Genomic DNA, 26,684 nt, shown 5'->3' on the forward strand with positions numbered 1-26,684 from the left:
TAAAGAGATATTCACTCCACAGTCAGCTATAGAAACATCTCAGATCAAAAGAAATTGAAAAAAGTAAAGGAGCAAGCTTCACCTAAAAGCTTGATTCATGGAGATATTGATATTTGGACGCAACGGTGTGCCTAATCATCTGCTCAAAAAGCAATTATACACTAACTTCACTGATGCATGTAGTCATGAAATCAGAGACTCTCCTCTTGAAATCCAATCATAGTAGTCACAGGAGACACATTTGAGATGCATGTTACTATCAAGCGTAGACAGCATTCTGCCTCGCACAACCACCTGTGATCATTGTTTGTTCGTTGAGCATTTGTTTGTAGTTCAAACCTCATGTGTACATAGACAGCAGAATTTTAAAAGCACTCAAAGTAAAAACACACACCCTCATAAGCACAGCACACAACAATCAGGCCTAAACCCAAATCGCATCTGATCTTGTGACCAGCATTAGTCTCCACCTGAGAAACATGTGTCAGCCCAGCAAGACTACATCAAGCGTTAGCTGACAGAAGGGCAGAGTCTACTGGAGTTTTACACCACCTGATCCGCATGCAAAACAGCTTTCTCTTGCGCACACGCAGGCATGCAAATACATCCATTCTCTCTCGCTCATTCATTCATACACATACTCACACTAGCTTACAAACATATGTTCATTAGCAATGCAACCAAACACACTCCAATTAAGTTGACTCACACAAACCTGCCCTAAAACAAACACAGGTAGTGTCCATCTGCATGTAGTCACCATGACAACCACGCATACACCAAACAAAACAAATAAAAGCATCATTGCAAATCTCACCTGCACCTGAATGCGTTTGTGTCAGCGTGTGTCCACACACATGTACACCAGCTAGATGCCTTCAGACAGTCAGTATTAGCAGCTGGCTGTCAGGTGCACTCATTCTCTCTCTATCTCTCTCGAGCACATGCGACGGCAGGATGCTTTATTTAATTCATTACAGCATCGGTTGGCTACTGGCTGCCTGTTTTAACTCTTCAGTGCTGGGAAAGCTGGCAGCAATTAACTCTCCTGTCGCCGGTTTGCGTAGCGTTGTGCTCATCTGTCGCTGCTCTCTCTCTCCTCTATTCCTTTTGCTCCCCTCCCCCTTTCCATTTTTCCGCTGTGCCGATGGCAAAGGCTGCGGAGAAGCAAATGAGGAATTCCTGTGATCCTGCGTCTTTCCTAGAGGTGAGGATATTCCAGAACCCTGCCTCTCTCTCTCTCTCTTTCTCTCTCTCTCCCTTCCGCTTTTCACCTGTCTCACTTTCTTTCCTGTTCTTTCTATTTCTCTCTCGCTACAACCTGACCTTTGCAATATGATATCACCAGTTTCCATATAAGGGCGATGTTGCCTTGGCAACCACGGACTCCACCTGTCTCTCACCCAACCTCCCTGCCTCTCTCTCTCTCTTGCTATCTCCAACTCTTTCTTTTTCTCTCTCTCTCTCACTCACACATTCATTGGATATTTAAAAGGGATAGTTCACCAGCATAATGAAGATTGCCTCATCATTTACTGATGCCTTTATAAACCGAGTGACTTTCTTTATTGTGTCGTTCACAAAGGGAGTCAGCTGGCAGAATGTACATGTGGCTGGGGACAAATGAGAGCTGTTTGCGAATATTGACATCATGTAAAATGATGGGAATTTTTTTGTGGGTGAAATTTCATTTAGGCCAATATGTGATAAGAATCTCAGGGATCTGGAAGAGAGATCTACAACAGGAAATGAATAGCCATTCCTAAACCACTTGAGAAAAAATATTTTATGAATTGGAACAAGTGCAAAAATAAATCCAGTATGTAGCGCAAACATGTTATATATATTAATTCAATACTCATTTCTGTGTAATACAAAACGACTATTTTCACCAATATGTGCGTGCTACAGTATTTCATTTTATGCGTATAAAATAAAGGAATTGACCCTTCAAATTGCTGAAAACATTTCTGACACCCCAGTTTATATTCATATAGCTCAATTGGTATAGCAATGCATTAGCGGCTTAAAGGTCATGGGTTCAATTCCCAGGGAACACACATACTGATAAAAAATATTTACATAACTCGCTTTGCATCTGCCAAACGCATAAATGTAAATTAATTTTGTGGTGCATTAAATGGCAAACTATAGACGGTTTCATCTGACCCACAAGTGTTGTTGTGGTTAACTCTTTCACCGCCAGCGGATTTAAAAAAAGTTGCCAGCCAGCGCCAGCGTTTTTCATGATTTTCACCAAAGTTTAATGCCTTCCAGAAAATGTTCTTCTTTAAATATATAAACATAAAATATACCAAATGAAAGAACAGACCCTCTGCTTTCAAAGAAAAAAAAACCGTTTCATTCTGCCTTCAGTGGTTCTTTTGTTATCAGCTTTTGAATATGGGTAGGTTTCTGCAAAAACACCACATTTTGAGCAAAAAGCAGAGATAATTCCATTTTTGTGACGGACTTTTCATATAGATCCCATTCAGAGCGATCTTTAAAACAGACACGGACATGCAGCCGCTTGACATAAGGCAATACTTCCAGGTTTAAAAAGTTGCGGAAGGGTGGTGTATTATCCACCTGGTGGATAATAGCGGTATTGCGTAAAGACGGAAAATCTCGTCATTGACGGGGAAGCGTTTTCTCTTAATTGACGAGATATCTCGTCAATGGCGGGGAAAGAGTTAAACACCTGGCCCGCAGTTAACTTCCTGTCTGTGCTTGTTTATCGGTCTGGCAAATACCTAAAAATCTTTTGGTTTCATAAAAATAAGAAAAGACGGTGAGCATTGATCATTGCTGTGCAGATTTAGCAGCCAGGCAAAAATTTAAGGATCTGTATGTAACATTGTGTAGCTCAGTGTAGTAGTTGATACGCTTTTTACTACTCTAACCATGGTTTAACTATGGTTTTTGAGTCAAAACCTTGATTATTTTGTGGTTACCATTGTTTTTTTTATGTTAAAACCATGGTTAATTTTTGTAAGGAATAACTATGATTCAAACTAAGGTAATTGACAGGTTATTTATTTTGCTTGTTATCAGACATAATCTACCCTCTTGTTGTTAATTCAATGCATAGGTCTTCCAGGAGTTACGTTTAGTCCACAAAAGCTGTTTGTTTATGTTGTTGAGGTTAAAACCGTCTATATAGAGTATAGCAAAATTCATCCAATGAGCATTAGGATGATGCAGAAGAAAGCAGCTGCCATTTGGGGCAGCAGTGGTTAAGTGGTTCATGTAGGTTGTCTACAAATCGGAAGGTTGGTGGTTCCATCCCCGGCTTGAGCAAGACACCTAACCCCAGCTGCTCCCGACAAGCTGGATGGCGCCTTGTCAGTGAATGAATGTGTGAATAGGTGAATGTGAGGCAATATGTAAAGCGCTATATAAATGCAGTCCATTTACCATTGTAGGGAGCATGCAGCTCACTAGAAACAGATCGTGTCAAAATAAAGAAACGCTTTGAAATCAAATTATTTCCAAAGGGGATATAGAGATTAATGGAGATGATAGAGAGATAAATGAATGAATGAAGAGTATAATTAAAGAACTGAAGCTATAAAATCTCTCCCTATAAAAAACACCCCTCCTACAACAAAAAACTAATTTAAATGACTTAAGCATAAATGTGCCCCTTACCTATCTCTCTTTATTTTAATGCACACAAGATTGGCTGATATTAGCTTGACACAATGACATCATCCATATTCGAAATCAACATTACGTCATGCTTTTCCATAACAACCAATCATTTTATTCACAGTGTGACTGTGCTTTCACTACCCTTCAGCATGCGACTGGATCTTATCTACTGCTGGAACAAAATGGCTTGACGTCATTTTGACAGCTTCTCTCCAGCGGTGTGTAAGTGGGCAAAGAAAGTCTATACCACCAGAGACAAAAGTGTTTATTTGTTGGCTCAATATAGACACTTTTCCAGTGGCGCCTTCAAAATACCTCACTGATGGGAATAATTTTAAAATCATTGTGCCTTTGTGTGTGAGTGTATCCTGTTTACACAAGTACAGTAGAATACATTTCTGGATCCAACTGCTTTGTTGTTTCTGGAATAACATGCCTAACAACCAATTACAACTGTAATTTTAAATGAGAGCACAAAGATCAACCAAACAAAGCACTCACCTGATGATAAATCTAAAATCAGATGGCAGTAATTGGTTGATAGAAACAACAAAAACTGTACATTCTTGAATCAACAGCATTTTTACAGTACCGTACATATATGGTAAATATGCTGTACTTACAGACAAATGTGTTTTACACGCTTTTGAGTATCTACATGGTAATTAAATGGTATCATCACAGGTACTTTACTTACCAATGGTACATACTTGAAAGTTATTATGTCACTCTAGATAAGTACTGGGTTATACCAGATACACATACATACATACATATAGTGTCCTGTCCTTATACTGTAATTAACAAGAAACACTACTGTACTAACAAATGAATGTCCAATTTAAGTATTAAGTAATTACAGGCAAATGTGGGTTGATGGCAGGTACTTATAGGCATCATATATGATAACTAATAACAAACACTGTACTTACAAATTGTATGCACATTAAGTTTGTAGTACTTGCATGCCAGTGTACGTTAATAACCAGCACATATATAATATATGTATACTGTAACTAATGAGAAACACTACTGTACTTATAAATTGTATATACTGTACATGGAACTTTTGTAGTACTTACAGGCCAGTGTAAGTTAATGAAAGGCACTTATAGTGTATGTATATAATAAATTATTACAAACATTACTGATGTGCCATTTTTGTACTAAGTCTCTTTGTCCTTTATTGTTCCCTTTAAACCCAAGCATTGAATACCGTATGCATTAACTACTGGGTAGATTCATTAGTACGTCCATAGTAACTGCATGGAAACAGGACTGTAAAATAAAGTGCTGCATTTTACACAGTTATTAAACAGGACCTACCACCTAAGATATAGAATACATATGCAACCTTGAGTTATATTAACTAGTCAGACCATAAAATAAGATGCAAGTGTACAATGAAGGACAAAGACACTGAGTACAAAGTGGCACATCAGTAATGTTTGTTATTAGTCATCATATACCTACACTATAAAAACATGTCATTAATTACACTGGTCTGTAAGTACTACACACTTACCATGTACATACAATTTGTAAGTATACAGTAGTGTTTGTCATTGTTATCATATATGTTCACAATAAGTACATGTCAAAAACCCACACTTGTCTGAAAGTACTTAATACTTACATTGTACATTCATTTGTAAGTACAGTAGCGTTTCTTGTTAGTCACAGAGTATAAGTACACTATAAGTATGTATCTTATCTACAGTATCATAATAACTATGTAAGTATGTTAAACCGGTAAGTACAGTACTGATACTATTTAGATACCATGTAGATAGTCAAAATTAAGTAACACACGTTTGTCTGTAAGTACAACATATTTACCATATATGTACAAGGTACTGTAAGTACACGTACTGTAAAGTAAAGTGCTACCAAACTTTCCTTATTCTATCTATAACCCCAACCTTAACCTTCATCATTTACTACTTTTAACATCAGAGGAAAATTATAGGTTCAAGACTATAGATCAACAACCCAACCTCATGCACCACTAGAATCTAATTGGCTGACTGAAATGTTATTCCAGGACTCACAACAATGCTGATCCAAGAACTTCCTAAAGCACATAATTTTATTAACATACCTGTTCCCGTGCGTTCCTCTCGGCCGTGCCCCTCATGCTGCCGTGCGATGGGGATGGAGAGGGTGGTAGGGAGTGTTGCGGTGGGTACTTGTTCTTCAGGTGGTCCATGAAGACGTCCCGCTTGCGCTCCATGTCAGCCTTGTGCAGATTGGTGAGGGCCTCCAGGCTCTGGGCGGCGATGACCGTGTGCCGGTGCTCTGAGGTGTGGACCAGTCCCACGTTGGAGAAGCGTCGCGTGCTGTTTCCCAGCGTGCGATACTCGCGCGGGTACTCCAGGTCATCGGTGGAGATCATGTGACCTCCGCCACGCTCCGGGTCTGGTTTGGGAGAGGAGATGAAGGGGGACGATGAAGAGTAGGAGTTAGGGAATGTGAGAAGCATGGCATCACGCATTCATTCGATCGTGCAACCACACGCGCATGCGACAGCGCAAATGCATTCGAAAACAGACACAGGCAAACGGTGGGAGAGAGAGAGAGAGGGAGATGGAGGGAAGGGAGAGAGAGAAATGGGATGAGATATTAGACTTATTACAACAAAGAAAAGCACAGGAGCAAGTGGCTGCTCCCTGCAGAGCTATTGATCTTAGGTTTAGAGGAAGAAAAGAAACTTTGAAAAAGTAAAAGCACCAAGCTATAGATTAGAGAAAAGAATAAAGCCGAAATTTCTCTGTAGGATATTACATTTGGGGATTGCCTGTCATGTCACTTTTGCTTTCCAAGGACACATGCTGGATCACAGCCACCACACACACATACTTCTGCATGCTCAGACACATATACACATGTAAAAAAGAGATAACTACACTAGTCAAGAGTGATGGTTTTTAAAGCACCAGTTGTTCTGACGAAATTGGGCTTAATTCATAAAGAGTTTGATCCATTTATTCCATGCATGCATTTCTATTGTAGGCCTATAACATTTGATTATGTCTATTATTGTGTGGAAATGCTCATATAAATATTATGCAATAAAATACCATAAAATTAATCAAATGTATGAAAAGAAACAGCTGGTGTTTTGCAGAGGAAACATTTTGTGTTTCACAGTGGTAAGAAAGTCAAGCTGCTTTTGCAACACAAGTAACCAGTGACCAAATTTAAATGTATTTTCTTTAAATATGAAATATATAAATCATTTTTTTATATTGCATATAATGTAGTTTCTGACAGGAGCACACACATCCTAAACTGCCTCAGAGGATCAGCAATGAAATCCGATGCATGTTTACTGTCAGTTCTCTCTGTAATGATTTACTTTCTTCCTCTCTTTTACTTATAAAGTCAAGGCGGTAGAAAAGCACAGAAGTTTGAACTGTGACACGACAACACAAACTCATTCATTGTATTGGGCAGACGAGACCTTGACGTACAGGTGACAATGTCAGTAAAACAAATGACAAGCCAGTAAATGGCTCTGATTGGCTGACATGAGGAAATGTGGGAAAGGCCGGGTGTGGTTACCTTGCTTTGGAAAGCAGGCCCCAGCATTAGCTGAAAAAAAAATAACAAAAAACATCAACCAGAGTTAAACATCTCATTCTTCCTCTTTTACACTGGCTGTATATCTCTCACATATATGATAATTGGCTTTGGTGCTGCTGGCCAGAATTGATTCCCAAATCATCTCTCTGTTCTGTATTATGCAAAGGAATAAAAAACCTTGCTCAATCAATAATACAAGAAATGAAATCCTACACTGAGACGCAAGACCTCTGTTCACAAAACACAGAAAAACTATTTGCTGACAACAATCTCTCACAATGCTGGTTGGTGTATGTGTGTGCATTTATGTAAATAGAACTTTTCGGTAAACATCCCCAAAATTTGAAATATAAAAACACACCAACCAAACATATCTACTGTCTTATGTGTTTGTAAGTCTCACTGTCAGTTCCCTTACAGCCCCGGTAAACAAACACACACATGCACGCATTCAAAATTAACATTTTATCAACCATCCGAGCTATCGGCCTTCAACTACTTTCTCTTTCACGTTTCACAGATTCTAACTTCTGGCAGGTTTTAAGGTTTTAGGAGTGAAACTGCAAAAAACAAATACGAAAATTCAGTTTATATGTGTGGTGAGGTAGTCAGAAAAGTGTTTTGGCAAATAGCAAGGCCTGGAAATATTCAGCCTTGATTGTTTGTATGGAGCAATTCCACTAATAAAATGTTCATGGAGTACCTGTAAGATTTTAGCATGATAAACTGTAGCCCCAGGTGATAAAAACCCCTTTACACAGCCCGAGGTCAGATTACAGAAACACACAGAGCATAACAAAACAGTAACTTACTATACAGCTGACAGCTGCAGGACTCTGCAGAGCATATATTTATTCACTTGCTTATTCAGTATTTCAAACGTTAATTAAACCATTATAAATTCACTCCATAATTACTTGTAAAAACGATTAACTTGAATGTGATCAATTATTAATGAAATTGTGCTACTTTAATGGAGTATCTACAGAAAACATTTGCAAAAACTGAAGATTTGCCACTACCAGCAAATCGGTGGCAACAGCAATCTATTCACTCCCAAACTGGTGTGGAGTGGAGTAACCTAAAACAGCTTGTCCTTGCATTGTACATATAACAAAATATGTTATTATATTATATCATTATATACTGTATGTATTACTCTAAAAACAAACGGTGCTAAAAAGCACTAAAAGTGGTTCACTGGCTCGTAAACTTAGAGGAACCATTTTAAGTGCTATATAGCACCTATGTAGTATCTGTGTAGAACCATTTTGTGCTATATAGAACCATATCTTGTGCTATAGTGGTGCTATCAACCTTGGATGGTTCTTTATAGGCACTTCATAGGTGCTATATAGCACTAAAAATGGTTCCCTATGAGTACAAGCTTTTAGTGCTATAGTATTTAGCACCAATTTTTTAGAGTGTATATTTGTATGTATATAATTTGTTTGAATGACCATCCATATATATTTTTTATGTCTTTTTATTAAAACACTGAACAGAAAATACAAGAATTATGTAAACAATAAAAAGCACATTTAGGTTTAAGAGAGCCTGGAGGTTGCTGATATTGCTTAAGTATTATGGGACGTCACACTAAATACAAAAAAATTTTTAAACGGACTTTTTCTGTAAATAAAGTCACACTGAAATTGAAATTAAAAACATACTTTTTGAAAGGGGACAGAGAATGAAAAACCCTTTTTACCTTGTCTTTGTTGAATAATGGTAGTCTACCCGCATTCACGAACATACAAAAAGTGCTAAACATGCTAAACATCTCAGTCTCATAGAAATTCCTCTTTTAGAAATGTCAGCCAGAAAACGGCCCAATCTGAAAAACTGATGCTTATGACATCACAGGCATCTCACTGCCCCTCCACTTTAAAATAATTGGCTACATTTTTGGAGTGGCAGCAAAGTCAGCCAATCAGTAATGAGATTGCAAGTTAAGCCAGTAGGGGGAGCCAAATAGGTGCAAAACCACTTGTTTAAAATCCCCCACCCTAATAGAGCTATCTGAGAGAGGTTTTTAGGAAGCTTCTAAGGCATTACAGACCCAAACAAAAAAATGTTGTCTACATGTCACATCACAGAACAAGGATAAATACCCCGTTCAATCATTCTATGTCACCTTTGAAATATTGTGGTATTTTTTACAAATGACTTATCTGTGAGCTTACTTAACAGAAGTTAATGTGCTCTCATAATCTTTAATCCTCGAAATGATCTCTCTTTACTTCTGGTCACGGGGAATGGCAGGTGCTTGCAGAGATTAGCAAATAGCAACATTACCAAACATCCAATGATACAAACAATACTTAATGGATGAATTCAAGTCAAGCCATACCTTTATTTTCATTTCAGAAGTCGTTTTACTCGGACATACATCACAACGGAGAAAATGAGACAATTGCTACCGTATAATTGTGACTTTAAAGGAACATGCCCACATTTTGGGAATTTAGCTTATTCACATTATTCCCCAGAGTTAGATAAGTCCACATAGCTTTCTCATCTCCCTGCGTGGTGTAACTCTGTCTGACGCAGCCTCCGCAAGCTTAGCTTAGCACAAAGACTGGAAGTGAATGGCTCCAGCTAGCATACTGCTCCCAATAAGTGACAAAATAACATGGGCATTTTCCTATTTGTGTGTTGTGATTTGTATTTGTATGCTCGCAGCACCTGGTGAGGAGCAGAGAGTTTGGTCAGAGTTGTGCAAATCACTCCACCCATGTAGCAGTGCTTCGCCTTCTGAGAATATAGTTCAGAGTATGTTTACTGTTAAAAGATGGCTGTGTCTCATATGACCTTGATATTTGCACTATACAAATCACAAAACATAAATAGGAAAATGTTTTCGTTATTCTGTCACTTATTGGGAGCAGTATGCTAGCTGGAGCCATTCACTTCCAGTCTTTGTGCTAAGCTAAGCTTGCGGAGGCTGCGTCAGACAGCACGCACGGAGATGAGAAAGGTATGTATGGACTTATCTAACTCTGGGGGATACTGTGAATAAGCTAAATTCCCAAAATGTGGGCGTGTTCCTTTAATACAACAAACAAACTTTCTGTATTTGATAGTTGTATTTTAAAGGCACAGTAAGTAAGATTTACCGCCATCTAGTGGTAAAATTGTATTTCGCATTCAAACTAATAGTGCTCTCTAGCGCCTCGCTTTTCCAAATGCATGTTGCAACTACGGTAGCCGTTATGTATTCACTGATCTCCTTGTCCATTTCAGCTGGTTCAGGTGTTCTGAACGAAAACGCATTGTGGAAACGCGTTACGCTTTTTGTCCCTCTCTGCTATTACAGTTTTTCAATATGGCGAAACGACATGGACTAACCCGTTCAATGTAAGTAAAGAAAAAAAATTCTAAGCTTACCAAGAAAAGTCAGATCAATGCCAGAGGACATATTTATGAATAAAGACATTGATTTTGACTAATAAAATACTTAAAAAACTACACATTGTCCCTTTAATAAAGAGACTGATATATGATCACTATACCATTGCAAAACATCAAATCTTATGGTGGCCTAAGACCTTTTCACACTACATTGTCAAGGGCAAAGGTTTTTGCCAACTTTCTGTTTCCCCTTGAGAAGAACTGCCTTGGAAACTTTTAAATGTCACAGTGACCAGTGGAGCAGGAGACAGCATTTAGATAATGACCCAGACAGACACTATGAGAAATATCATATCATTTTCTCACTTCTGTTCAGCTCAATGGGATTTGAATGACTCTTCAGCAACTCGGCTGTCACCAAGGTCTCTCTGTCGGCCCTTTACTCCCTTTCAGTAAGCTTTGGGCTAAAAACATGATTACCATGCAATGAATTATTCACATATGATTAAAAGTAGGTATTTTATGAAACATAGCTGGCGCTTAAAACAAACAGCGGAGTTGTGCTTGATAATAGACAGCAGCAGCGCTCCAGAGGAGCAGCTCAATTGAATGACCTTGTGGTTAATGTTGTTAGGATTGAATACTTTAATAGCGTTCACTCTCATGAGAAGCAGCATTATCTTTCGCAGAGTGGCCCGATGAAGGGCAGACAGAACGGATACAGACTTACTATGATACTTGCTCTAGGGAATTGTAGCCGCTAATATACATTGACACTCTGACTAAACTGTGTTAGCATTAGAAATAAGTCAGTGGAATGCAAGCTGTGCATTGGTGTTCAATACATTTTAACTGCCTGTATAATTGAGTGATATTACTGTTTAAGAGTTGTTCATGATGTGTAGTTCAGCTTGCCTTGCATATTGCTTGAGTGCATACCCATAAGGAAGAACGCTTTACAATTGACATTCATTTAATAGCTTAATAATATTAATGCATGTCAAGGATTTTATTTTCATTTCTCTTCACTGCAATCTGCAGTGAAATCCAATACACTGTTAATGGTACTTAAAAAAAAGAAAAAAAAAACATATCTAATCAGATATAAACAACCTCTCAACGAAGAATTATCAGACATGTTGATCTGTGGTTCATATGCAGGTACAGTAACATTGTGAAGGATGCAGTCACATGGTTCTGTTTAAAGCTGTATAAGTAACAAAATTAATGCCAGTGTTACCCTCTTACGCCGCATTCACACGGGGCGTAAGCGTTGACGCTTCCCATTCACTTTTAATGGGTGACGTCAAGCGTTGGCGAACTGAATTGTGGATCCGTCGGCGCCGCGTCAGTGACATGGTTACACTTTATTTTGATAGTCCCCTTAGCTATATGTCAACAAACTCTCACTAGAGTATTAGTAGATTGTTAGGTTAGGTTTTACTGTACAGGTTAGGGTTAAAATAAGCCTACTTGAAAAGTTACTTATAGTCAGTAAAACGTTGGGATCATCACAATAAAGTGTAAACAGATATTAAAGGTAGGGTAACACATTTTGAAAAATGCTAACGGTAGCCGCCTAGCAATGAAATCCCGATCCCACCCTCAAGTCAAATCGCCATCCAAAGTCACGCCTCTTTCCAAACACATGAACACGCACAGATCAGACGGTCACGTCTCATGTCTCATTCACCAGTGAGAAAACTTTGCAGTACAAAGTGAATAACATTTCCAAAATAACCAACATAAACAACTGGTTTACATCAGAGAATGCTAATCCGGAAAACGAACACAAATTTCATAAGCAACACAACGTTTCATCAAAGTAGAATATCTGAATCCATCTCAATACAAACATATCGCGTACCTACCTTACCAAAATAAACAGTGCAACGACCCTTTCAGACCCTTTGCCTCCTGTAGCTGTTTGCATCTCGCGGTAAAGCAGTAAAGTTACAGATGTTAATTTGGGTTTTTGCTCTTGCTGATCCAGGCAGTTTTTGCTGTTGTTGTTATAAAAGATGCATTTAGTTTTGTTGCTCCTGTGTAGGTTGTCAATTCAGCAGAAAAGTTTGCTGTTCTCGCTGTTTACAGACAGAGCGCAAGTGAACGCGCCGATGACGTATGGTATCTGCGTGGACTCGCTGCGCGGTGGGAATACAAATTACGCTTACGTATGAGGGACATAAAAGGAAACGTCCGTTCGGACCGAAATCTATGATTTGTTGAACATTTTTTGGTCCTACGCCTTTCACAGATGACATCAATTTTTACAAATACATTTAAACAACTTAACACAGTGATTGCTATCAGAATGTGAGGAGACTTTTAACCAGCATAACTAAAAATGTTTCAGGATCTCTGTTACCCTACCTTTAAGCAGAAAGTACATTAGTAGGCGTGGAGTATATGATTTGGTATTTATAGTCAACAGAATGTCAAAGGGGACAAATAATTAAGTGAAAATCCAGTAGAACATGTTCATCGCAAGCAGAAAACTACAAGTTTTTGTCTTTTCATTCTTATAATGAAGGTAAAAATGCCAGCTGATTAATTGTCTTAAGTTTAGGATGGAGGAAAAGTCTTTCAAAGACATTGATCTGACATGATGTCCACTTAAGCAGATATCATCAGTACATAGAGTTGACCCATCTGATGTGGTAAAGCAGGTAACTACAGTAATGGAGGTAAGAGAAAAAAGGGAGAGAGAGAAAGAGAGAAAGAGAGAGAGAGAGCACAGAACACAGTGGGTAAGGACAAACTGTTGGCTTCCATCCATCAAACTAAAGCTAGAATTACTCTGACAGACAAAATCAATGCAAAATAATGTGTTAGCAAGACCTTTTAAAAATATACAAGCAAACAACATTTATAGCAAGCAGGAGAAAACGACAGCTAACAAATTAAACACTGTTATAAAGGTTGGTGTGTATAAAGGCAATGCCTCCACAAATTACAAGGGCATGTTGGTTTTGTAAAGTTTGCAACCCAATTTACATATGTAACAATGCACTTTTAAAACTTAAAATGTTTATGTTAGGATTTGATGGAATTAGTTTTTTCATCATCTACACCAGGGGTGAGCAACTTCGGGCCTGGAGGGCTCCAACCATAATTAAACACACCTGAAGCAGCCAATAAAGGTCTTACTAGGCATACTAGAAACTTTTAGGCAGGTGTGCTGAGGCAAGTTGGAGCTAAACTCTGCAGGACACCGGCCCTCCAGGACCAAAGTTGCCCCTGATATACACTCTAAAAACAATGGTGCTAAATAGTACTAAAAGCTTGTTATCATAGGGGAACCATTACTGTATATAGCACCTCTGTAGAACCATAAGTGGTGCTGGATGACTATAACACCACTTATGGTTCAACACAGGGGCGGTGTCATGCGATTTTCCCGGGGCTTCAGAGTTTAGCCCTGAATGTATTTTGAAAAGTTGACTAACAAATATGAAACCGGACAATAGCCTATGTAAAATCAAGTTGCCTTATTTTATTGTGCATTGGCTTAACTGCATATAGTCTGTTAAAAATAGATATAGGACTAGGTCTTAAAAAAATCAAGCCTATAATACACGTTTCTTTGTTGTCGGTAGCCTATGGGCTACTTTGTTCCTTCCTCTCTGTTGAATATGCAGCGAGTAAGGGATGAGCTAATTAGAGCAGTATTTAACTACAGGAATGGAACTACTGATCTCTACAACGGTAACTTGAAAAAGTATCTTTAAAATTTAAAACAGATAACTTAACGCATTATTACATTAAACGTAATAATTTAAAACTATATTTAAATACTAGGAAACAAAATAAAATTTAGAAAAACATCCCCAAAATAGCCCCTGTAATACTTTCTTACACTGACCTCATCATTTATTCAATTACAACAGCCAATGGCAAGTCTCCGGCAGCAATACGTTTATATTATGTTTAAGACATTCTGTATATTAAAATAAAAGAGTTTGGTTGTAGTATACACAGTAGATATAAATGATATAAGATAGTAGGTATACAGTATTGTACTGTAGGTTTATTTATCACTCGATCCTTATTGCTTCGGCGCAGCAGTTTAAAAATCTAATTTTGGCGGTTCTGTGTAAAACTCACATGCAAAATCTACTTGATAGGAAAGATTAAAGTTCTTATGACCCTTTACTCCTGTGACCCACCGCGATTAGGTGAGTACACTTTTATATGCTGCTACAGATCACGTTAATATTCTTATTATACACTTTATACGCTCTTCGAGTTCTATTTAATATGGTTTGGGCTAAGCCCCGGATATCCTTCAATGCTGAAAACGCCTCTGGTTCAACACAGCACAATATGGTTCTACATAGGTTATACATACATGTAGGTGCAATTTAGCACTAAAAATAGTTCCCCTCTGATTACCCGATGAGACAGTAAAACACTTTTAGTGCTATTTAGAACCATTGTTTTTTGGAGTGTACTTAACCCCTGTTGTTTCTTTCATTAAACACAAATATTATGCATGCTTGAATTAAAAAAAAAGATTTTTATAAAAAAAGACACCTGGACACATTCAAGATTAAAACCACATGAAGATTTCTGATATTTGTTCGGAGTGAAACATTCCTTTATATTTATAAAGAAATGACACAGCATCAGAAATTCTTGAAACATCATTGTCCTATCTTTGCACAACTACACACAGAGTATGCAGCCAAAAAATAAGTATTTTACAGCCCTTATAATAATTATGGAAATGTTTAAATCATCTGAATGGCAATATTAGCATGTTATAAGAAAATAGTTTTGTAAAGACAATTAAAAAGTTTTAATAAAAATGAGCGACAGCAGCAGCATAGAGCACTTTTTAGAAAACAGGACAGTTAAGAAAACTCATTCGGACAAATTGTCTGACACATGAAAAATTAAAGCTTTATAGTGAAACACACACATGCTGTAGTTTTAGCACCTCAAATTTAACACGCTCTAATGCCTCACTTCCCATTTGCCTCCTGGCTATTGCTTTACCCACCACAGTGATGCACATGCTGCCATTAGGGAGACACTTTGCCTTCTGATGCCGGGAGCCTATGAGGAGCATATGGAGGGGTAAGACAGGAGGAGGTGGAGTAACAAATGAGGCGGCAGAGAAGCTATACAGGGCAGAAGTGAGACAGAGAGAAAGCAGAATGCTGACGCACAAGGGTTTGAAAACTTATTTCCAAAAGACAGGAATCAGATGAAAATATGAATATATTGCACTCATTTACACATGAAGATGCGCTCAACTCAAATGCAAATGAGAAACAGTCATGTGGAAAGAAGAAAGAAATGAGCTAATTAAACATTTTTTCTATTCATTACCAATGAAAATAAAGCATAGAGTTGCATATAAGATAACATGTCCAATGTTTGAGTCAGTGAAAATTGTTCACACTTGAATATCCATCCATTTATTTTTTTAATCATTTTTAAATTAAACCCACTACTAAAATAATATCTGTTTAACATAGATCCATAACATAGAGGGCACTTTCCTAGCTGTTTTACTTTTTTTTATTTTACTAAATCCTAGCTAGTAGATCTGGGTTTCACATACATATGCACCTATTCACAAAACACACCATTAAACAAACAGTGAACCCAAACCGATTGGAAGCACAAACTGGTTTATCAGTCAGCAAGTGACTGTTTTATAGTGGCCTCTAGAGGTTATTTGCTTACTAACACAATTAACCTCTATAAAACATTCAAGATATGATTTATTATATTTAACCCCTTAAAAGAAAACATAAATTCCATAAATTACAATTTCCCATTTTGCTTTATCAATCAAAACCAGAAAGTAAAATATTGCAACGTAACCATATACAGTTATTAATTATTCAATCGGGCAAAATTCATATTAAAAACGCCCTCTAGCAAATGCAATGAGCTATTTAGAATGAAACGAGTCTGTGGATTAGTCTATAAATCAGTCTGGTGGTGGATTTACAGAAGTTTACTAAAAAAAGCACTAGATCAACTGTAAGAGATACTGTATATACAGTTGTGTGGGTAGAGGGTTCAGCGGATGCATGTTATTAAATAACCTCAATTATTCATTTATTTCACATCTATCTATCTATCTGTCTGTCTGTCTGTCTCTCACTCCCCTCCTCTCTCTCTTTAAGTGTCTAACACCCGAATGATAGAGAGAGGAGACCTTCCCTCACTGCTGTATAATTGCTAATACTGCCTAGGGGCCATCAAAGTGACTGGGAAACAACTCTTTCTATAACAAGTCCATTACAGACGACTCGCACAATTCACAGACTTACACACCTTACAGAAGTACTAGTACAACAGCGGCTACATACCATAAACTCAATTTCTTGTCCTATCTACCCATCTAAAACGATATATGTTTGGATAGGGATCATTACTGTGCCTTGGAAAATGTGATTAGACTCAAGCAGTGCCATTGAGGTGCAATCTGGTTTTGCCTTTGGTATTCTGAATACACACACAACAGGTACACAGTAGTACACAAATGCACATTCGCAATGATTGGGACAGATTAACAGCTTGTTTGTTTCTTTTGTGGTTAATAACAGTTTTTAATTAAACTAAACAAGAGATTGCCATCTCACATCTTCTCATTATCACAACGGAGACTTGTCCATCTACAGTAGATGTAAAAAAACAAACTTTATATATAAATGTTATATACACAAATATATGTAAAAATGTGTGTGCATGTGGGCTTATGTGTGTGAATCAGTGTGTTTGTTCTTTAATATACTTCTGGAAACCATCTGAGACATCATTAAAGAAGCTGAGACAGAGTGAGAAACGTCTGCTTTCAGATCTGCTCGCTTCACAGACCTTCAGTCTAGCAGAACACTTTCACTGTCAAATGCTTTCACATAACTGCCAACATCAGAGAAGTGCGGTAATGTTAAATCAAAAATAACCTCACGAAACTCAAATGAAATATGGGGATCTTAACGGTTTCATGGACTGGATGTGGGAAATGTTCTGAATTCTGTTACTGAAATACTTCACAGATGTAAATGTTCACAAGTAGGCTAAAGAAGTTATTTACCTCAGTGGTTCTGAAACTTTTCGGAGTGCGCTCCCCCTCTTGTGTAGGGTGCATCTCTTCATGCCCCCCATCCCGAAAATTAATGACATAAAACAAACTCAAACTTAAAATTTGAATTTGAATTAGACAAAACATTAAGGGGTGGTTTCCCGAACAGGGATTAGCTTAAAGGACAAGTTCGGTATTTTAGACTTAAAGCCCTGTTTTCAGATTGTTTATGGTCAAATAGAATGGTTTTGACTGAAATTTCGACATTTTCGGCTGCCCTGAGAATTTTCGCTTGTTTGTGTTTCAGCTCAGACCTCTACAATGGCTTTATAGGTGCACTGGAACAATCCTTTCTAAAATGCATTAAACTTTCGTTTACAAAGACGAGAAACTCACCGAGTGGTCAGGGGTGTTCACTGATATGCTCACACAAAAATCGCTGCAAAAGATGCTTTCCAACAGCTGTTTTAGCATTCGTTGTTAACTTGTGGACCTATTTCCCCAAACGCCTCACACCCGTACATTCTTCCGCTTAGAGCTTGAATAATAAACACTCCAGCCCAGGAGGTGGCGCTAATCCGCCTTTGCCAATTGCAAGAATAGAAACAAAGTTCCCGGCGCGGAGTAATACCGTACCTCACAGGACGTCTAATACAGTCAATGGAGTTGGTAAAAACTACGATAAAACCTGTTGGAATGCGTCTTTTGGAGCGATTTTTGTGTGAGCATACCAGTGAACACCCCTGACCACTCGGTGAGTTTCACGTCTTTGTAAACGAAAGTTTAATGCATTTTAGGAAGGATTGTTCCAGTGCACCTATAAAGCCATTGTAGAGGTCTGAGCTGAAACACAAACAAGCGAAAATTCTCAGGGCAGCCGAAAATGTCGAAATTTCAGTCAAAACCATTCTATTTGACCATAAACAATCTGAAAACAGGGCTTTAAGTCTAAAATACCGAACTTGTCCTTTAACCAGGACTAGACATTTAATTTTTATTTTATTTTAATTAGTTTAATTCGGAAATATAACTAGTTTGAACAAACATGCCTTACTAAAACATTAATTGTGTGCATTTTGAGGGAAAACAAAGGGTGCTGATGTATTTTAAAGGTGACATAGAATGATTGAACGGAGTATTTATCCTTGTTCTGTGATGTGACATGCAGATTAAAAAAATTTTTTGGGGTCTGTAATGCCTTAGAAGCTTCCTAAAAACCTCTCTCAGATAGCTCTATTAGGGTGGGGGATTTTAAACAAGTGGTTTTGCACCTATTTGGCTCCCCCTACTGGCTTAACTTGCAATCTCATTACTGATTGGCTGACTTTGCTGCCACTCAAAAAATTTAGGCAATTATTTTAAAGTGGAGGGGCAGTGAGATGCCTGTGATGTCATAAGCATCAGTTTTTCAGATTGGGCCGTTTTCTGGCTGACATTTCTAAAAGAGGAATTTCTATGAGACTGAGATGTTTAGCATGTCTAGCACTTTTTATATGTTTGTGAATGTGGGTAGACTACCATTATTCAACAAAGACAAGGTAAAAATGTTTTTTCATTCTCTGTCCCCTTTAAGATACACTCTAAAAAAACAAACGGTGCTATATAGCACCAAAACAATTGCTTTGGATCGTAACGATAGAAGAACCATTTTAGTGCCATATAGCACCGCTGAAGAACCAGTGAAGCACCAGTGAAGCACCAGTGAAGCACCAGTGAAGCACCAGTGTAGAACCATATAGGGGCCATATAGCACCACATATGGTTCTACATAGCACTATATGGTTCTACACAGGTGCTTCACTGGTGCTTCACTGGTGCTTCACTGGTGCTTCACTGGTGCTATATGGCACTAAAAATGGTTCTTCTATCGTTACGATCCAAAGCAACTGTTTTGGTGCTATATAGCACCGTTTGTTTTTTAGAGTGTATGCCAGTGCATGTTGTTTTCAGTTTGGACAGCTCTTGGACATTTATTTTAGTCCAGAAGTAGTCTAATCCCTATCTGGGATTAATTCTGGACTCTTACTTTAACTCTGGACTTGCATAGCACCGTGCCACTTCATACACTTTAACCACACCGACACTTTAAGGACAATCATAAAAACACTATTTTTTTATATAGTTCTTGTATAGTTTATACTTTATTTATTTATTTATTCCCAAATTGCATTCCTTTTTCCTTTTATGCTTGAATACCGGACAGTTGTAAAAAGCATTTCACTGCGTTTCATACTTTGTATGTATGTGTATGTGACAATTAAAATTTTATTTGATTTGGGAAACCGCCCCTAAATGATCAAATTAGTGCTATTGGTTGGTAGCTATATTTTCTGAGACTTGATTTCACTGAATTTTTGATAAAGTAATGTATTATATAAAATGTCATAAAACTGGGACCCCCTGGCACCATCTTGCAACCCCAAAGTTTGGGAACAACTGATCTAGCTATTGCAAACTATTGTAAGTCTGTAAAACTAGTTATTATATAGGTTTTGTTTTTAAATAGCACAGAATTAGTCAGGTTACATTGGAGCCTTTGGCTCTGCTTTGTTCAGGCTGCTAGGTTCAGGCTTGGGAAATGTTTTAAAGGTCCCAGTGTTAATCTAAAGAGCGTAAACACTGTCATGCCACCGAATATTGTGTTAATTTAGCCAATTTTAAATGATTAAAAAACTATCAAGATCAGGCATTAACTGGTACGAAAATCTGCCTTTTCATGCAGTGTAAATAAAAGCAATGATAAAAATCTTGGAAAAAAGGGAGGATTCTCTGCTCTCAAATGCTGGGGGCGTGTCCGCTGTTTGTGCTGAAACCACGTCCACTCAATATGAGAAAGCTGCCGACTCACTCAACCGTCAAATACAACCACTACAACCCAAATGAATGCTTGCAATGCTAATGCACTTTAGTTATTATTGTGCTAGGAGCTGGGGCCATGCTCGGTGGCTCCAGTAAAAAATGAATCTGAATCCAGTGCCTCATGAGCCATGATTTCAGGTCCACCCAAAAAAACAAAAAAATAGTGAAAAACTGGTTAATAGTCTCTTTGTAACATGTTTCCGCAGTATATATAAGTGTTTAAAAACAATTCTCTGAATTGACTTTACACATCCTTTCGGTGTTTTTATATACATAAACGTGAATCTTACAGTAACTTTGTGTTGTTTAAACACAAAGCTATTACTCCTTAGGTCTTATACTTTGCCAAAGTAAGTTTTTAGTCATTTATGTGTCACATGAAGCCTTAAAATCAGGTGATTTGTTTTATTTTCCAAAAGCTGCTAAAACCGACAACTGTGATAAACAAAATCAACGATTCTTGATGAAATCCTAAAAACTCACACAGGGTAAGATGTCTCGAGTTATTAAGCTATTATACGATACCAGCAAAGAATTGAAAGTGTTTATTTCGAAGGAAATCATTACCGGCAGCAAACATTTTCTTCTTTCTTTCTCTCCCTCTCTTTATCTGACAGGCTAAAATAACAGGGTCTGCCAAGTCAGACGTGCTGGAGCTCTATGTGTGCATCTCCGCTCATCCCTTCACTTTACAGCAACAAAACAGGCAGAAGAATCGACCCACTTTCAAGTTGTCTCTAGAAAGACAAGCGGCCCTGCTCCACGCTACCCAATTTACACACACACACACAAGCAGAAATTAAATCTTTTTTAGGTCTTCCTGATTTCATTGAAAGCTTCTTAGTTGCCGATACAGTTTAGACATTTATTGCTTTTCCATCCGTTACAAGATGGATTTAGTTGTAAAACAACCAAAATGAATCATTTTAAGTAGATGACTAGTCTATTCCTTCATTAGTAGTGAGACGACACATTTAAGCCTGTTATGGGAGAATGAAGCTGTATAATGATGATGTCATAATGATGTATAACTTCAGAATAAAACCTTATTAAGCGTTTGACTGTGAAATTAAATTCAATGGGTCGTTTGAATCTATAACTAGGCGATATGCATAAGTACACGCACACAATTTACATTCACGTAAACACACATGCAAGCAAACATATAACAATTACAGCCTCGCATTAATTTGCATCGCAAACCACCTTGCAGTACTGGTAAGGAACATGAGAATATAAACATGATCTTACCATTCCACTTGTACGCATGCTGAGTAACAAAAACTATTTAGACGCACAACAATCCAGAGTCACGAGAAATAGGCAACAAAACTGAATCTAGAGACAGGCAAAACAGAAGGAGCTCACATCAGACCCGAGTTATAACAGATAGTAGTCACAGTCTTTCGGGATGTAAATGAAATCTAAATAGGAAAAGAATTATGCAAATCTTGCATAAATGTGTGTGACCTCAGATGACATCTTATATTAAAAAAAAAATCACAAAGCACTTGCACGCCTGTACACAAAAACTGTTTTAATTAAACTCAACCGCATGATGAGTAATGCATATTGGGAAAAACAAATATTGTTTTGGGGATAAAGCAACGGGGGGAAAAGATCAAGTTGTTTGCCAAAAAAGAGACTCGGTTCAGTCACCATGACAACCCACAGAATTCTCTAATACATTTTTCTGCTCTTTTCCTGCTCATACAAAAACACAGAAAGGCATGTTATTAACTATTATAAATTCCAGACAGAGACATATACCCTAGACCATTAGGAGAGACTGTGGGTGGATGGTCCTGTAATTGTAAGGGTTTGTGGCTAAGACAAAGTTTTTAGGTTTGTTTCAAGGGAAAGGTAACATTAGCTAATGTCCTTAAAGACACTGATGTATTCAGCTGATATAGTTTATCTGGGAGGGGGCTTTTTTGCTTTATAGTGTTGCATTTGTTTCTGGAAAGAATATGCTTCCTTCATTGATCCGGTTATATTGACTTTAGCTTAGAGACTCACATTTGCTAAACACAGATGATTCATATGAAGTTATTACTGAGTAGTTAAAAATCGAATTTCTAGACATATACATCAAAAATTTTATGCATTTAAATCTTTCAAAAGTCATCTTTTTCTGATATGGTGAGCAGAATGCAAAAACACTTTAACAAAAGTTAACCACCATACACATATTCTGGGACAATAAAAAAAAAAAAACGATGAAACTCAAAATTCAAATTGTTGCATATTTCCCCCGAGATTGCCCCATGAGCCCTTCCTAAATCTCAGGCTTATTTTTATTCTCTCTGGCTCTATCTCTCTCTTAGTCCCTCGTGGTGGCCTATAGGGAGTGTTGTATGGAAGAAGAATCGGGTGGGGCTGCTTCACAGATGGGCTGGTGGGTAGGTTTCCGTGGTTACAGGCGAGGAAGAAGAAGGAAGAGGAGCCATCTGGCAATGATTTGGTGGGATGACGTGTCTTGCCCCTCACCCACGACACCCACAATCCACAGGGCAACATGCCTACTGCTCTACCAACTGTTATACTAACTACAAGTAAAAACATTACAGGTGATACAGCTGCAGGTAATGGGAACACCTGCCCTACAAAGTGAAATTATGCCAACTTGCGAAAATCTGTTATGATCAATAAACTACATGAAAATATCTACCGATAAATAGGTAGTTTTGCTTCCTATTCTATTTGCTACAGGTTACAATATGGCCACAGCTATTCGACAAACCGGCATAAATTATGACAGCAAATAGTTCCAATGACAGCTGTTTCTTTTAGAGGATTTACTAATACCTTAAAATGTGAAGTTAACTTTTACCATTGAGTGGTTTTGCAGTTGTCTTTATAGCAATTTGAGACCACTCAAATCTCAAGACTTAAATGATTAGTCAATTTTCTTAAAAAAAATCAAGATCATTTACTCACCACCATGTCATCCAAAATGTTGATGTCTTTCTTTGTTCAGTCGAGAAGAAATTATGGTTTTTGAGGAAAACATTCCAGGATTTTTCTCATTTTAATGGTCTTTAATGAACCCCAACACTTATTAGTTTTAATGCAGTTTAAAATTGCAGTTTCAACAGAGTTTTAAAGGACTCTAAACGAGGCATAATGGTCATATCCAGCAAAACGATTTTAAGAAAAATAAAAATATTCACTTTTAATCCACAACTTCTCGTCTTCCTCGGTCCTGTTACGCACCAGCGCAACCTCACGTAATTGCGTAATGATGTAGAAAGGTCACGTGTTACATTTATGAAACGCACATTTGTGGACGATTTTAAAACAACAACAACGTTGGAGCGGTCCTCTTTCTCCACACTTGTAAACACTGGGGCGTAGTTTCGCATTCGTCATCCGTGACCTCTTGACGTGATGACATATTACGAGAGGTCGCGCTGGCGCGTCACAGGACCGGAGATAGACGAGAAGTTGTGGTTTAAAAGTGCATATTTTTTATTTTTCTTGTCAAAAATGACAATAGTTTCGCTAGATAAGACCCTTATGCCTCGTTTGGGATCTTTTGAAACTCAGTTAAAACTGCAATTAAAATTGTTACGTGTTTGGGTCCATTAAAGAAAATTTACTTTTTCTTTAAGAAAATTGACTAATCCTTTAACTCTTTCACCGCCATTGACGAGATATCTTGTCAATTAAGAGAAAACGCTTCCCCGCCAATGCCGAGATTTTCCGTCTTTACGAAATACCGCTATTATCCACCAGGTGGCGCCCTTCCGCAACTTTTTAAAACCGGAAGTATTGCCCTATGGCAAGCGGCTGCATGTCCGTGTCTGTTTTAAAGATCGCACTGAATGGGATCTCTATGAAAAGTCCGTCACAAAAATTGAATTATCTCTGCTTTTTGCTCAAAATGTGGTGTTTTTGCAGAAACCTACCCATATTCAAAAGCTGATTACAAAAGAACCACTGAAGGTAGGATGAAACGGTTTTTTTGTTTGTTTGAAAGCAGAGGGTCTGTTCTTTCATTTGGTATATTGCACGTTTATATATTTAAAGAAGAACATTTTCTGGAAGGCATTAAACTTTGGTGAAAATCATGAAAAACGCTGGCGTTGGCTGGCAACTTTTTTTAAAAACGCTGGCGGTGAAAGAGTTAAGAGGGACTGCAAAACTGATCTTACATCTGTGTTTAAAATATAATAATTTAATTTAACCACCAGCAGCAATGGAAGACAAAATTGTATTTTCAGCAAAAAACCAACTGATCGCTCTAAATCCATGAGGTAGTGAAAAACCTTGTGTAATCTTGAGAGAGAGAAAAGAAGAGATAAAACTGGGACAAGAAGAGGAGGGCAAGAGGAACTCAGAAACCAGAAGAGCGATGAATTATGGGTGACCCGAGTTGGAGTAACAGGGTATGACAGAAACTAGGGGATTTTGTGGAACACTTGATGTCTTGTTAGGCACTGTGATTGGTTAAAAATATCACGTAGGTCATGTCGAACACGTTTTATTCTGGTATACGGCACTGGAGCATTTATCATTACATGACCCCTAAAGAGACTCAACTTCTTTCTCCCAAACCAAACAAAGAGCCACGTGCCTCCTTCTGTTTCTAGCACAAACCGATCTAAAATGACTTTATTAAAAGCGAAAATGATTAGCATAATTCATCAGGTTCTTTCGGTGCTTTCTATATTTTGTCTTTCGCTCTGAATTGCATCTTCTCTCTTCTTTCACATGCTCCCTCCAGCATCAATGCTACTTAACCATCGCTCTACTTTCTCTAAATACACTAATTGGTGAAATAGGAACCGCTGTCTGTTTCCACACACACAAGCACTTTCAGTTTCTTTTTCATCCCTTCCTAAGTGTGCAAAAGCCAGATGTGTTTACTGATGCACATATTATTCTAATTGATTATATAGTCAGTTGTAAACCCTCAGTGAAGCACCTGCAACTACACAAACTCACTACACAAACAGAAACACGCAATACAGTATAAGTCTTAAAAAATAATAATAAAGCTTAAAAAGACTGCAGAAGTAAACTTATATTCACATTCATAAAAAGGACAGACCCAGGAGAAAGGCAAACTTATCTAAATAATCATAATACTCCCCGGGTTAAGCTTACCTCTCCTTAAAAAAAGAATCAAATAGGGAAAGTACTGGGAATATCAAGATTAAGATGAAAAACAGATTAATTTTCATCCAACCTGGCTCCCGTTGTTCCTCATTTCTCATTACATTCCCTATCGCTTCTGTACAGCTTTAGCCCGCCATCATTCCTCATATAGCCGGTCCCAAAAATCATAAACCACACAACTGAATATTTCTAAGGCATTGACAGAACCGACTGAGGAAAAGAGAGAGAGAGAGAGAGAGAGAGAGAGAGAGCTATATGTGCAAGCAATGGCCCTTGCGGGTTGGTAACAGAAAGCTGGCACTTGTTCACAATCTCTCTCTCTCTCTCTCTCTCTCTCTCTCTCTCTCTCTCTCTCTCTCTCTCTCTCTCTCTCTCTCTCTCTCTCTCTCTCTCTCTCTCTCTCTCTCTTTTTGTATGTTCCTTTCTGTCCATCTCTCTTTCTCCACATATCTCTGTCATTATCCACAGCTCACCGCATAAGGAAGATAGAAGAGGGGCAAGAAGCTATTACCAGTCTAAAACTGCACCAGCATGTGTGTTTATGAGATTGTGTGTTAAGCAAGATTTAATGTGTGTGTGTGTGTGTGTGTCTGTGTTTCAGCATGAGCAGACGGCGGTGTTGTTTAGTCAGTGGGTGATGGATAAGGTGGGATGTGTCACTGAGGCATCAGTAATAACTAACCTGGCTACCAGACAGTCCAACTGAGAAAAAAACAAACACCCACACATGCACACACACAGGCATGGACTGTGTCCAAATTATCTCCATATACCCGTAAATAGTGCCCTATCCGCCATTTTGTAGTGGTGTCCGAAAGTGGACATTACCGAGTACACTTTTTCAATCCCATAATGCACCTCAATAATGAGTGTCCACCAATGTACAATCCTTTTCACTGTGCCAAGTGAACCCCCGCATCTCGACACAAGACAGTGCCCGCAGCGCTTCCGGCTCTTATTGTCTGAAATCACTCACTCCCGGCCTTGAACCGACAACTCTAGGGTTACAAGCCGACACTTTAACCACTAAGCTACGACTGCCCCAGTGACTCATACTGAT

General features: G+C 38.1%; 1 protein-coding gene across 3 annotated transcripts in view; it reads right to left on the reverse strand.

Moving 5' to 3' along the window:
• srcin1a (SRC kinase signaling inhibitor 1a) overlaps nt 1–25,773 on the reverse strand; it is an 81,913-nt gene extending 56,140 nt beyond the window's left edge. Inside the window, exons 1-3 of one of the 3 annotated variants that reach the window (XM_073814007.1) lie at nt 25,695–25,773; nt 7,219–7,248; nt 5,756–6,072 (exon numbers count right to left, since the gene is read on the reverse strand). In XM_073814007.1, the coding sequence (XP_073670108.1) occupies nt 5,756–6,072; nt 7,219–7,248; nt 25,695–25,722 (375 nt within the window). In that variant the 5' untranslated portion in view covers nt 25,723–25,773. Of the gene's footprint in view, nt 1–817; nt 1,261–5,755; nt 6,073–7,218; nt 7,249–25,694 lie in introns of those variants that run through there. The other 2 variants (XM_073814009.1, XM_073814008.1) reach the window with 2 other exon arrangements.
• Nucleotides 25,774–26,684: the final 911 nt, after the last annotated feature.

The sequence above is a fragment of the Paramisgurnus dabryanus genome, chromosome 3, assembly GCF_030506205.2.
Source record: "Paramisgurnus dabryanus chromosome 3, PD_genome_1.1, whole genome shotgun sequence".
Taxonomy (NCBI): domain Eukaryota; kingdom Metazoa; phylum Chordata; class Actinopteri; order Cypriniformes; family Cobitidae; genus Paramisgurnus; species Paramisgurnus dabryanus.